Below are 15,036 nucleotides of genomic sequence, written 5' to 3'. Positions count from 1 at the left end.
TTTATATTTTTCTTAAAAACAAATAAAAATATTCTTTAAAGGAGGATTATTTTTTAATCAAATTATTTATTTACATCTTTTTTCTACATACTTAACCATACTTTGAATTATATATTCAACATACCCACCCATTCAAATATAGTGTATTGTGTATATATATATATTTTTATATGTACACATTGTTGGAGGAGGAACGAAATGAGAATAATAACGATGTAATTGAACATAACGTAACTGTTTATTGATTGATAATATGACTTATATAAAGACATTACATAACCACAATCTCGTAGGATTCGGAGTTCTAATCTATTACAGAGATGCGAATCTATTTCTAACAGGAAACCTACTTAGGCTAAGACACACACAATGGTTGAATAGTAATTCTCCCGGAACAAACATTTATTTTTAATTTTCAATGTATTTATTTATATTAGTTTAATATCTTTTAACATACCATATCACGTAAAATAATAAATATATAAATCAATAACATGTTTTGAAAAAAAAAATATTGTAACAAGTGTTCCTCTTAAGTAATTTTATTAATTTATTTCATTATTAAATATGAATAAATATATAATGATAATACTGCCTCTCAAATGCATGGCATGTGACTTAAAATTGGATGGAAAATATTAAATTTAACGGATATGGTGCAAAATCGGCAATTTTTACCAAGTTTAGGAGGTAAATTGACTCAAATACAAGTTTATGGTGCAAATTGACAATTATAACCAAATTTAGGGTGTAAATCGGCATTTATGCCTATATAATATGTGAGACGCTATTATTAGAATACAATGAATAAGAGAAGTTTTAATTACACTCAAATAATTTCTTGATACACACTTCTTACTCAATACACCACATATTAAAATTTTCAATCTACTATTTTATTAAATACACAACCCATAATACCTAAAATGTCATTTGTCCCAAAAACCATGAAATATCTTTTTATTTAACTACACAGTCTAAATTATTAGATATGATTAGTATATAATTATAAATATTGACATTTATAGATGTCCATATTTGATTACATATATTGTTCTCCTTATTGCTTCAGATCTTAAAACATGAAAACAATAAACAAGATGAAGAAGACATAGCTCAAATTGTTGCTACATATGAAGCAAAAACGGGGTGTATATATGCATGAAAAAATAATTTGAAATCTAGTAGAAGGAGAATTTTAATTTCTTAACATAAATTACCAAATTTGGAGTTCTAAACTTGGAAATTATGATTCTCTTGATGGACAAAAATAAATGCATTGTTTATCGAAAAAATTCATTTAAATTTCCATAGAAGTAAAAGTAAAGCCATTAGAAACTTTGTAAAAACTTTAGTTTCATACTTTATTAGTTTCCATTTCTAATATTTAAATTTTCTATTACACATGTCATTGTAGTCATTTAGTATAAATATAAAATCTGATTTGAATTGTAAAATAATATGAATGTGTATTAAGTAATTAAAAGTGTGTATTTAAAATTTCTCAATGAATAATTGTCGATCACGAACACGGTTGCTTCTAAGTTCTAACAAAATAAATAGGAGTAGTAGTTTATTTCAAATAATAATAATAAGAGTAGCTACCCTATAAGCCTAGAACTCTAGAAGCTGGCTTCTTTGTCATCATATATAACATGTATAGAATAAGCACCAGAGTTTTGGGTTCCACTTGCTTCTTGGGTTTGATCATCTAATAACCTCATATCAGAATTTGTTCAAATGAGATTGAGTGGCCGAACAGCATTTTTTTATTTGGTAATGACCGAACAACATTTGATTGGTCAGATTTGATGCCTTGCTAATTGGTTGGCATTAACTATAGCATCCCCTAGTATATGGTCCGGACTTGAGGGGAGGCCTAAGGCCATTTTTGAAGTGTTGTGTGTGTTGGGGGGGGGGGGGGGGGGATGACCAAAGGAACTAACTTCCTTTTTAAATTAAATTCTTTACATTTATTACTCATAATATATTATTTTATTCCATGAATTACAAGTTTTTAAACATTTTTTCTAACTTCTCTTTGTCACATATCACTAGAAAGGAAAGTTCAATTCCTATTCAAGTTCCCTTCTTATGAGAATTCCAAATTAACTACTTTCCTTTCCGGATACCAAATGAGACCTAAAAGGCAACCGCCTTAAGCACCAGGGGTCTTAAGGGCACCATGACAATACAATATCACTAGGGAGTGTGATTTTATTACTAGAAGCATGACTATTTTTGTTTTAACCTTTATGTCTTGGTTTGGAGTTTGTGATTAAACGTTTGGGATATGTTATCTATATTCAATATAAAATGAAGTTGGTTTTAGAAGGCACCATTTTGAAACTCATCTTAGGGCTCAAAATCTCATGTTCGGCCATGAGTATATATTATGCTTATATAAGTTATATGATAGACGAAATATCTTGATCTTCACGTACGTGGAAATAATTTCCTCAATTGAGTATAGTGCTTTGCTTAAGCGTTATCGTGAAATTAATTTGGTGAATCTACCTAACTTAAGCTCTAATAAAGTACACGGACTACATATACTTGCACACGAAACATGCTATATATGTAGACAGTAGTCGGCAAAAGCTTCCCATAAATCATTCTCTTGCAAAGCACAGAATATCGATCATTGCCCCATATTATAAGTTCTTTTACTTCTGTGAAACTTAGACTTGGAAGATACTCAATAAATCAAAGACTTAGGTATGATATAATTGCTTCTTTCCATAGTGGCACATATCAAACCCTAAATAGGAGCAAATATGGCATATGAACAAGTAAATGATGAGGGTGATCGAGAGCCAACTATATGAACCATAAATGAAGCCTTGCAGCCAGTTGCAGGGCTTCAGAGTAATCAGAGTACGTTTGAATGGAAAAGGAGATAGCAGGCAGCTAACAAATGGAAGGGTTTTCAATGAAATAATAAAGATGTATGGTGTGATTCAAGCTACCCAACAAGATTTCCGTAAATTTTACTTCATGACAAGTCATCAATATATATCGTTTCATCTTCGAATCCCACACTACACATCTTCTAGTTTTTGTTTAAATTGGAGTAGAAACATACAATTTCTAATTTATATAGTGATTATAACATGCACGATAAAAACATGATGCGACATTTATTTACTATATACAATTCAATGTAAACTTTGAAATTAAAAGAATCACATCGAACTAATTATTTAGGATTTGAAATTGTAAGGACATGAGTGTTGATCCCTAAATATCACCATGCATCATTATTGTGAAAAGTAATGGTTTCTATTTTTTGGTCCAAGCGGAAATTGATACAAGTTTACTAGCATAGTTTAATGCATATTATGTTCTCCGTTTGAAAAATTAGATATGCGTTGGAGCATATGATGTCTTGAATATTGATTCAACAATTTTTAATCTAAATCTCTTTTGCAAAGATAAATTTAGCAAAAAAATATTACTAGAATTATTGCGCCTCTAATCGTGTAGGAGTTACGTACCTTTAGGTAAAGTTGTGTATGCAAAGTAAAATACGATATATAATGTTGCTAATTATTCCTTCCGGAAACAACTGTTAGTCTATTATACCAAATCATAAACTGTTAAAACTTGCTACTACTTGATACTAGCTATAGATTGGTCAAATATATGTATCCCTTGGCTTCATATTGTACATGTATTCCTAATTCAAAGTTGGCCGCAGTTTTTGCTCGAGGCATTTCATTTTAAGCAGAAAGCATCATACATACAAATGGTAAAATAAGTAAATAACAATCGGGTAAACTCTTCCATGAGTTCAATCTGTTTCCTGAGAATATGCATGGTGAAGTTGATTACTTTTTTTAATCACACTAATCGGGTTGTTCGTTTTCACATTTTTTGAGTTCGTGAAGGGAATGTGCTATACCTTTTCCATGCATGTTTTATAAGTGGTAAGGTTAAGAAAGTGGTTCATATTTTAAGGGAAAATATATGCACGAAGCGTTCATAACTAGAAATCTAGAATGTCTTGTTTGATAATTCTATTTAGAGAGTGTATTCAGTGACTCAACACGTGACTCTTTAAATAACAGAGGTTTGTCTCCGTTTATTCAAAAACCCCAAACTGCCCCGAACCCGAACCCGAACCCTTCACTTCAAATTTAGCGCCGCCGCCCAATTTTGGCGTTTCTAATTGCAGACCGCCACATCGGGCTGCGCCTCCATCTTTCCATTCTTACCATCACTCTAATATTCCCGCGTCTCCTTTAGTCCATTCCCCCCGACTGCATCTGATCTAAAGTAAATAACCAAATTGGATCTTGTTATCCAACCATGGAACAGAGAACAATTGTCCTATTTTAAAGCCTGGGTTTTGTTTATTCCCTAACTTCTTCCTTGCTTTCTTTGCTTGGCTGGAGTTTACCTCGGCCTTACCATGGGATTTGTGAAATGGAGGTGGATCCGGCAAAACCACCACGAAGTGCCCGAGAGCCACCACCACACCTCCTATAATCTGAATGGGTTCACAATCCATCCGACACAACAGTGCCGACCCCTCTTTTAAGTTTTATCTCTTTTTTCAGTCAACAGTTGTTGACCGTTAAGGGCTTCTAAAAACAAAACAAATCTGATGGCTGAGAATTTTCTCCACAAATTAAAAGATGAGATTATCTCGATATAACTAAACTATTTGACGGTGGTTGCACACCTTGGTGCATACAAGCCGTTTCTTTCTATTTAAGATTATCAGTTGCTCATTTTCATTTTCCATAAATAAAAATATCCTCGAGAGTCGAAACGCAGCAAGAAGTTCCAAATCGTGCCTATGCTAGAAATATATATATAAAAGCGCCAACCCACTCTCAATCTTGCTAGCTGGTCATGTTAACAAATTAATATATATAGCGACTAAGCTTAACCCCACCTTGCCATAAGTATACACTACTCCTGCACATACACCAACGAAATATGCCGGAAGCAGTGGTGATCATAGTCGGGGCTGGCCCTTCCGGCCTCGCCGTTGCTGGCTGTCTCAGCCGACTCGAAATCCCATACGTACTTCTGGAAAGAGAGGACTGTTTTGCTTCTCTTTGGAAGAAGTACTCCTACGATCGTCTCCACCTTCACCTTCAGAAGCAGTTCTGTGAGCTCCCCCACATGTCATTTCCGTCTTCTTGTCCCACGTATGTACCCAAAAAACAGTTCATTCAGTACTTGGATGACTACGTTGCACATTTCAAGATCAGTCCCATGTACCAGAGAAATGTCGAGTTTGCAAGTTATGATCAGGGTTCTGAGAGATGGGTGGTGAAGACGATGAACAATAATGAGGGCCGTGGTGGTGAGATGGAGGAGTTTCTAGGAAGGTTTCTGGTGGTGGCTACTGGTGAAGCAACAGATCCATATGTGCCAGAGATTCAAGGGTTGGGTAGTTTTGATGGGAAGGTTCTTCATTCGACTCGATTCAAATCCGGGGTTGAGTTCAAGAACACGAATGTTCTGGTGGTCGGCTCTGGGAATTCCGGTATGGAAATTGCTCTGGATCTGGCAAACCATGGTGCAAGTACTTCAATAATTGTTCGGAGCCCGGTAAATACTACTCAAATCTAACTTGCATAGTTGCATTTTTACTATATATGGTGAAATGTAGGATTTAGCTTAATTAACCTTAACCTTATGATATGTTGTGATGACAGGTTCATTTTTTGTCTAAGAGGATGGTTTATCTGGCCTTAGTTTTGTTGAGATATCTTTCATTAGGCAAAGTGGATGCTTTGATGGTTTTGCTTAGCAAGTTGGTTTTTGGTGACCTTGGCAAGTATGGGATAGCCAGGCCAAAAGAGGGTCCTTTCTTTATGAAGATCAAGTACGGCAAATACCCGGCTATTGATGTCGGCACCTGTAGTAAGATCAAGTCCGGCGAGATTCAGGTAAACATAGCAGAACCCCTCTCCTTCATACATCATTTTCATACGAACAAGACAAATGAAGAAAAGTCTAAAACGATACTATATCTGAACACTTTTTATGTTACCATGGTTTTTGTTATCCATCCAGGTCTTACCTGCAGAAATAGGCTGCATTAGAGGAAACAATGTGGAACTCAAAAATGGAAAATCATACCAGTTTGACTCGATCATTTTCTGCACCGGATTCAAGAGATCAACAAATTTGTGGCTCAAGGTGATTATTATTACTAATCAACTACAGTAAACAAAATATAGTAGTCCTTGTTTCTAGGCCTCAATTATATGATAATGTTTATATTATGACTAGGGGGATGATTATCTTTTGAAAGAAGATGGGCTCCCAAGACCAAGTTTTCCAAACCACTGGAAGGGCAAGAATGGTTTGTATTGTGTGGGACTATCAAGAAGAGGATTATACGGATCTAATGAGGATGCTCAAAACGTAGCCAATGACATCAAGTCATCTCTGTAATTTTCACAACCAAAAAGACAGAGTCAAGGTCCATCACCAAAAAAAAACAAAGTCAAGGTCAAAGTCATACCTACCTTCAATAGTTTTCTCCTCTCTTTCTAATATACTGTGGGGCTATGTAAAAGAAATAAGGTGAAGTGGTGAACCATGAATGTAATTTCTATAAAGTTAAAGAATCAATAGCTTATTACTATTTTGTTACAGTACCAATTACAACAATGATCTCCTGCGTGACTGGACTCACTGGAGTATGGATACAAACTTACAATTTATGCTACCTCAACAACAGATGGGAAAATTGTTACACTGCTCTCTTAAGAAACTCTAAACTCAAATAGCAATAATTTAGAGACTATTCTATGCCTTACATTTATTCACTATGTTCCTATTGAGGCCTTGGCTTGTATTGGGGAAAATCTGGTTTACCTGGGTGATAATTAAGCCCAAATAAGTCCATCAAAGCCAATTTCCAGATTTGAGACCGGACTGTCGCCCAAATCCTCCTGGTCAGCTTGGCCGTCCACAGCTGAATCTATATAGGGCTCCAACAGATCGGAAGATCTTTCAGCTGGAATCCCATAATCTTTGAGAATGCTAGTTGAAGAGGCTAGTGCTGCTTCTCTTTCAAGAACTGTAATGTAGTTGTCTTCAAATTCAAAGACCAAGTACTTGTGCTTGCAGGCTGAATAAGAGCAGAGCCCCACTTAATAAAATAAGTTGAAAGTTGGGATAAACTAAACAGTTGATATTTATAAATGGCTGATACTACTTACAATCAACAAGGTGCGCTAAATGACGAATGTTCTTTATTGGAGTTCCATTTAACTTCAAAACCTGAAATTAGGTTTTTGTTAGAGTGAACGTCTATATAGTCTGCTGATTTGTATATGGTAACAGATAACTTGCCTGTTGATTGCTCATATCTTCATACCCTATATTTACTTCATTTGCTAAGACCTATCAATGAGAAAGATTCAAAGGATGAGAGTAGATAAACTCAAGTTAAGATTATTGCATGAGAGAGAAAAATGTATACTTAGAGACACGTGAACACAAATACTCCTAAGTCTTATCAACATGCAAATTAAAATAGAAAGATAATTCTCCTAGACATGGTAAGGTTGGGATGGGACAATAATAAGGACAGACATTAGCTCTGATCAACTCTGAACCGAAACCCTTGATTAGTTCAGTAATTCTATGCAGCTGACCTGTGATAGGATGACAATCTGTTCCCCTTTGAATCTAGCCAAAGAGTAGCGTGCTTTCGCCAAAAGTTTCAACTGAAAGAAACAAAAAATTAATTCAATTTTCAAATCACAAACATGCATTCTGGTCAGAGAGAAAAATTTGTCAAACAAGGATTTTTCGCGAAGATTGTTCTGCACAAGTCACAACTTACCCCTATAGAATCATCACACTCCTCACTACCAATAAAACATAAGTAATTTGTTACTTTTAAATCATCAATAAAACTTTTCAAAAGAATGAAAAATTATGAAAAAAGCATGTTTCTGAGTTTCAAAGATGCACATGACATACTCTATTAATGGTTCAGAGAGTGGGGTAAACACCAAACCAGCGATTATTAAGTAAGAGGGCTGCCCACCATCGATATGATAAGGAACCTTGTTGTGAGAAAGAAATCAAAATAATTAGCATGATAATTAAAGGACAACGTAGGACTGACATTATACACTTAATGGGATAAGCCGATAAGGGACTCAAATTTCTATCAACTTACCAAATGCACTCGTGGGTTCAACTCTGCTTTGACTTTCATGAATTGTCCGGCTCTAATAATACCAAGATCTGCAACATCACCTGCGAATCTGTATAGGATAAAGCTTATGATTATGCATACAAACTAGACCATGGATGCATACCATACAGTGAGGAAACATGAACAACGTGACATCAGCGATGGCGAAAGGCAAATGTGGAAGAACTTGACCTCGGATAAATGTAAAAGGTTGCAACAAGTACTCTAATCAGAACATCACATGCTAATGATTCTTAGTAAGTGGGATGCAAGTAGTGACAAAGTCGAAGATCATTTTAAAAAGGCGGGACACCTTTTGCTTTGTATGGGTCAAAGGAAACAGGGGGGTTCGAAGCATTCTATTGCCATCACATGTTGGGATTTGGCTTTCTGAGTGGTCTAATTAGACCTTCTTGCTTCTTTTCTACATTGTTGGACCTCATTTTTACTTTATATTTATATTCTTTAATATATACAGCCTGCATACAGGGGTCCGCCTTAGGCCTTTATAGTAATAATCTAAGGACAAGGTAGAGCCACACTCCACTGAAGGCAGTACATTGCCAGAGCATTTTGTTGGCCCAGCATAACTGTAGAAGTTGGGAGCTAAACAATAGACCATATATCATTACCAAAACAAACAGAAAGCATATGACAACAAAATGCAGTTTTTAACATTTTTAATTTTTAAAGAACGAGGCCCTTACTTCTGGCTTATAAGGTAACGGAATGCAATGCGCTCATTTGATCGAAACGGTACTGTTCCTTCACACCCTACATGCACATCATCGAAGCTTACAATCACGTCTCCCTGGAAAAGCACATGTTCCATTAGAGTTCTTAATAAATCTCTGAAAGTAGCTATTGCAAGTTACAAGTCACAACACATGCTAATGCTTTTATCTATTTCCAATTCTATTAATTCCCACTTGACATTTTTGCTTTCCCATTTTCATCATCACCTAATAATCTAATATACTAATAACAAATGGTCTCATAAGCTGATAGACTGAGAAGCATTGAAAAATTGCTTATGAGTTGTCTTTCATAACTGTTTGACAAGTAAGCAACTCAAGTAATTAAACTGCTTAAAATTCAAACAGAATACCTCTTTAAGTACATTATGAGCATCACAAGTGGGTTCTACTCTTCGGACAAGGACCCCCTGCACATGTCAGGTGTGATGGATTAAATGCACATAAAAATTAACAATAGCAGATAGAAGTATCTTTCTAGTGAAACCTAAACATGGCACGAGCAATCAAATTCTTATTTAGTGTTTTACTACTTGCTATACATGGTCCTCATAAACCTTTAATCAAAGCCTTTTACTATATGTAGTTCACAAGCTTATTTAAACCCATTTTCAATGCCACTTCATTCTCAGCTGCAGGTAATCTGGTCATTTGAGGCAAAAGTGAAACATTCAACTACTGAACTACATGACAATTTAATTTGTGTGCAAATGTTAATTATTGCAATAGCTGATCCAAAGACAGTAATTGGACAAAGAGACGTACCTCAATAGTCTCTACTTTTAAGCATGCTCGCAATGCAGGATTTTCCAACTTTTGCAACATAACACCAAGGCAAGGGAAACCTGGACATTAGATCGTAACAGATGATTGGGTTAAGTCCGCACAAGTTGGCGAGATCTAGATAAGTATTAGGTTCTAATCACAGCATACACATTGCGGTGCAAACTAATTAAATAAGATATAGCAGTAACACTATGCCACTAACAAAGCAGGAAGTACAAACATTCTTGACATAGTGAAAATGCATCTGTAATCAATCATCACTACTTGCATATATATTACACCTTTCACGTTTGCAGCTTGTAACATATTTTTAGTTTTAAGCAAACTACATAAGTTAAGAATAAAGAGAACCCATTAAAGTCTGGCCAAACAATAGTTCTGGTTTCTTAAGCGTAATGCACCAAACATAGACGAGCAGAGGAATATGTTGTCAAGACCAATACAAAATCCATGCACTAAATAATTTCAGTTCACACAGACGATAGTTGGGAACTGTCCTCACCTGTGTACTTCCCATTCCTCTCATAATCATTCAAAAAGTGAGAGACAACTGTAGTAGGAATCACATATCCAATATTCTCCGCCTCTTCAGATCTGTAGACCTAAAATAGGTGTGTTAAAAAGAAGAGAGAATTTTTCATGCCACAGAATTTCCTTATATAGCCAAAAAGTAAGACCAAGTATAGATGGATAAACAAAATTTTGAGAGCAAGCCCGCAAATTTACCTGAAATGCCACCCCAATGCACTCACCTTGGTCATTGAATGCAGGACCACCACTATTACCTACAATCCAGCAAATTGACACAGAAGTCTATGAGAATGATATAAATAATGTGTTAAGGATCTAATTCTTCCGATTGCCAAGTGAGTTTCCCAAAGAACGAAGTATTAATTGTAAATTTGAGTTATATACACTGACCAGGATTAATTGCTGCATCAATCTGAATGCCCAACAAATCAGATGACCCATGAGCATATGAGGTAACCTGAAGATATAAATTGCAAGAAACTTAGTACCTTCTATTTCTGTAACACAGCTTTGAAAGATGACATAATTAACATACAGTGATTGTCAGGGATAAAGTACTATCAGCAAGCAAAATATCATACAAGTCCACTAAGGTAGGGAGAACCAAACCTCTATACGCGATACAACTCCCTTCGTTACTGAAATGGTATCTCCTCCAAGGGGATACCCCACAACAGTCACTGCTTCCTGATAAATGTAAAGCAAGAATAGCAAGTGATGGTGTAGCGCTTTAGAGTTTCATCCACTTGACAGTATAGCAAGAATGTAAAACATATGACACTTAAAAGTAAACCTTCATGCAAAATACTCAACTTCTGCTGTTTTCTAAATAGTAAAGGTAGACTAGCTTAGTACAAGTGGTATTAAAATGGACAACAATCAATTAGATCATATAATACTAAATCTGTGATTTAAGTCAGGTGGATGGTTGGCATAAGCTAATATAAAAAGATGGAGATAAAATGGTTAACATGCATTCTAAAATGGTCAATTTTAATGGCAATGTTGGTTCATTTGACAACTTAGCAGTCACAACCCCCATAATAAGTCCATTTTATCTTGTTGAAGGCACTTGAGAATACATTATAGTCAACCGGGAATAAGGTTACAAGAACAAAAACTTGGAAACTTCATCTATTCATATTAGTTAGCTCATGGGATATTACAAAATGAACCAACCAAATTGTCACAAGCACTGAATTATACCACACAAGAGCATTGCAGAGTGAAAGGGGTCTAAACCTGAAGATGTGGCAAGCTTCCAAAATGGAGTGGCTCTGCTCCTTTCCAAAATTCCTCACTTTCTACCGTGAGCAAGGCTATATCACAATCAACACCTTTGGCTAAAACCTGCAAGTTAAGTCACTAACAGTAAAGCTACATCACAATCCCTCTCCACAGATACTAGGCAGCAGCATCTCAATATTTCCAAGATACTGAGAAACACAATGTTAACTCTACGAGGATAGAATACCTTTGCCACATATTTGGTATCATCTCCTCTTCTCTTCACTTTAACCTGCATTAATCAAGAAAAGAAATAAACTTTTGTTGAAAACAATGATAACTGATAGCTTTTTGTACTCTTGTCAGTCTTGGTGCCGCTATAAAATAATTGTTGTATCCTTTTGTCTATCTTTAACCATCACTTTCACTGCAGGTCATATTTTCTACACTATAAAGATGATACGATTGGAGCTCTAAAAAATTGATAATATCATGAGAACCGAAAACCTTAATGAATATTTCATAAGATGCAAAGTTCAGCAAGTGTATGCCATCTACAGGCAAAGCTGATATGCATGTAACTAGGTGATTATGATCTTAGTAACCAGTACAAACTTGACCAGCTCACATTTCTAAGTGGTAATCCAATGACACCTTGAACCTATTTTACTAATTACACACATTTACAGCAACAAAGTACCTGAGTATAATGTTCAACACAATGGGCATTTGTCAAGAGTTTGCCATCACCAATCATAAAAGCACTGCATAAAAACATTCAGATAATAAGTTCTCGAAAACACACATGATTGTGATATGAAAGACAGGAGAAGAGTTTGGAACTTGCCTGCCTGTACTTGTAAACTGTCTTTGCTTTTGCCAAGGAAGGGAATAGTCAGGAGCTGTATGGGTGCAGTACACCTAAACATATATTGAAACACACTATCACCCACCAGCCAGGTACACAAAACATTCTATGAATTTGAGATTTGCGTGACAGGATTAACATTGATTTTACAAATTCAGCACCTAAGTGAACAGACATGCACCAGCAAGCTCGGACATGAACATAAACCACACCAAGCTGAATAAAAAACTGGAACAGACCGAGCAACATGTACCTTAACAACTGCATTGAGAATATCAGCATCCTGAAGACTTCTCACTTCAGCCTGAATCAATTCCAACCACCTCATCAATATAAATAACGCGAAAAACTAAGTTCAAACAGTTCAACATTTCCTCAACCTTGTCCGAAAATAGTTTCGAACTAGCAAATAACACAAACTACTTCCAACATCGAATCCTGAAAAGAATCCAGCATAGAAAACACCATACCTGCTTCTGATCAGCTACAGACTCCTTCTTCTCCTTTCTCTGCGTTCCAAACGGCTTATACGCCGCCGGTTGCGGCCGCCGGGTCTTCCCTCCACCACCACTACTACTCAGTACATCACCATTAAGCTTCTTAGCAACGCCTTCATTCTACATTTCCGAAACACAATACCAACTTAAATCAACCAACTCTGAAGAAAATTCACACTAACACAGAAGCTAGGGTTTAATAAATTTCACCTCCGAGAGTGACTTTTCCGACGACGATGCGCGTCGCCGTGAATTCGAAGCTCTATTACTGCGGCAAACCGGTCTTAGAGTGTGGCAGCTACTGCTCGACCACAGAGACGCGGCGAGGCTGGGCTGGGCTACGGAGACGGCGGAGTTGAATTTAGCGGTGGAGGTGAGGACGGAGAAGTAGCAGTTACTGACCGCAATGGCCATTTGAGAGCTGAAAAACGGAGGAGGTCTCTCACTCTCTCTCTCTCTGCGAGAACGAAAGCTTATACCCTTATCCGTAAATATCTGGGGTTTTTCTTTCTGATTTTTTTTTGGCGCCTGTGGGTTTTGAAATGGGTGTCCATTGGGCTTTTGGGCTGGGGGAGGGTGTGGGCTGGTTTCGGGTTGCTTTCGATTTTACGGGTTGACACGTGGTGGATCTGAACCGACTGGAGCAGGAAAAGTGATGGGAGAGAAGCATCAAAGGAGCCGACTTTCCATTAATGCCCCGGGATGCTTAGGAACGGTGGCTCTTCCATACACACTTGCACAACAGAATTAATCATTTTTTTTATATTTAATTCAAATTGTAGCTCATATTATGCCACATCATTATTTTTAATGGAATGTGAATATTCACGGGATGAATGTAAGAATTTTCGGCTCAAGAAGACGTTTTGGACGTGTCGCTTTCACTGTCTTTAGCGTTTCTATCTTTTTTTTGTGTCTTTTCCCTAGCGGATTCTTACGAAAACAACCGTCAACTGCAAAATGATACAAAGTTTTTCCTTATTTTAGCAAGTGGCACAATTTTAGCAAGTGGCACGCAAATTGTGGCGGGGATATGTACATTTTGCAGAGGTTTGATCAAATAAGTTCATACTCCATTGCGATTTCCGATTTAGAATATCGGTCCCGATAACTCTAATCATAGTTTGACAACCTGACAGCTTCGCACTCTATTTGTAAGATTGGTGAAGCAATTCTCATCAACATTGGGATAAACATGTAGTAATTTTGGTCTATGTCGATATATTCATATTAAAAGCATTCATTTTAAATTGTGTTTAAGTGCAACTTACCCAAAAGAGCCAACAAGTATGGAGTAGAATACCCCAATACTAAAACAGAACCAGCTAACTTATTTCTAATTTTGGACCATATCAGGACTTCCAAAGTTACTATCGATGTTCCCCCAGCCTACTCCACTTTGGTGTTTCAGTCCATTGATTTGTTACAGGCCGAAACTAACCAACATACGACACATCGAAGCAACCCTGTTCCCTCTAAACTCTTCAATTCCAACTCTTCATGCACAAAAATCCAAACCCTAAACCCCCACACCATGATCCCCTACGCCGCAGCTCCTCCTCCACCCCCGTTGGGCCCCACCCAAACCAACGGTGCCGATGGCCACACGACAAACCGGCAGGCAAAGAAGCGCATCGTAGTTGTCGCCGCCAAAAGTTAGCAAACATCGCCACCAGGTACCCTGTTGCTGCTACAGTGCTACGTACGAGCACCACTATATCACGCACTCCCCGCACCACACTATCTCCCTTTCTCTCTCTCGCCCTCTTTTGCTCTCCAAAACCATCTGAAGCTAGCGTTACAACGGTTTGCTCACGCCCCTCTCGCCCTTTCGGTTTCTGGGTCTCTCTCTGTGGCGTGGAGAGAGAGAGAGAGAGAGAGAGAGAGAGAGAGAGAGAGAGAGAGAGAGGAGGGGCTAGGGGTTAAAAGAGCTTAGCTTTAGTTGTGCACCTGGTCCTCACCGCCCCATTCATCTGGATCATCGTCTTTTTGTTTTTACGGGGGCTTGGTTTTTTGTTGTTCTCCGGATTGTTGTGCATTTTCCGATCATCTAAGAAGGAGAATAGACATGGCTGGTGTTTCAGCGGCTTCAGCCAATGGTGAGCAACAGAGAGCTGTCCCTGTTAACAACCTTCAAGGTAGACTAGTCATTCTCTTTTCTTATATTATTCATTTAATTTCTTACACTTG

The 15,036-nt window shown here is 37.0% G+C and overlaps 2 protein-coding genes across 2 annotated transcripts; one reads left to right on the top strand and one right to left on the bottom strand.

The window, feature by feature from the left end:
• The first annotated feature begins 4,871 nt into the window (after window positions 1–4,871).
• On the top strand, window positions 4,872–6,613 carry LOC126785043 (probable indole-3-pyruvate monooxygenase YUCCA10). Its single transcript, XM_050510621.1, has 4 exons — window positions 4,872–5,568; window positions 5,676–5,909; window positions 6,037–6,162; window positions 6,256–6,613. The coding sequence occupies exons 1-4, from the start codon at window positions 4,948–4,950 to the stop codon at window positions 6,418–6,420; spliced, it is 1,146 nt and encodes a 381-aa protein (XP_050366578.1). The 5' UTR covers window positions 4,872–4,947; the 3' UTR covers window positions 6,421–6,613.
• On the bottom strand, window positions 6,547–13,312 carry LOC126785041 (protease Do-like 2, chloroplastic). The gene is made up of 21 exons (XM_050510620.1): window positions 13,057–13,312; window positions 12,820–12,966; window positions 12,603–12,653; window positions 12,329–12,402; window positions 12,182–12,245; window positions 11,729–11,773; window positions 11,497–11,604; window positions 10,864–10,941; window positions 10,645–10,711; window positions 10,450–10,508; window positions 10,226–10,325; window positions 9,703–9,782; window positions 9,291–9,347; window positions 8,890–8,993; window positions 8,165–8,252; window positions 7,963–8,048; window positions 7,823–7,847; window positions 7,632–7,703; window positions 7,327–7,377; window positions 7,194–7,254; window positions 6,547–7,102 (listed from the first exon to the last, which is right to left on the bottom strand). Exons 1-21 carry the CDS (start codon window positions 13,258–13,260, stop codon window positions 6,858–6,860), a joined length of 1,866 nt encoding a protein of 621 aa, XP_050366577.1. The 5' UTR covers window positions 13,261–13,312; the 3' UTR covers window positions 6,547–6,857.
• Window positions 13,313–15,036: the final 1,724 nt, after the last annotated feature.

This window comes from Argentina anserina, chromosome 2, assembly GCF_933775445.1.
Source record: "Argentina anserina chromosome 2, drPotAnse1.1, whole genome shotgun sequence".
Taxonomy (NCBI): Eukaryota; Viridiplantae; Streptophyta; class Magnoliopsida; order Rosales; family Rosaceae; genus Argentina; species Argentina anserina.
Note: the sequence above shows the minus strand (reverse complement) of the source record. Positions and strands in the feature narration are given on the sequence as shown.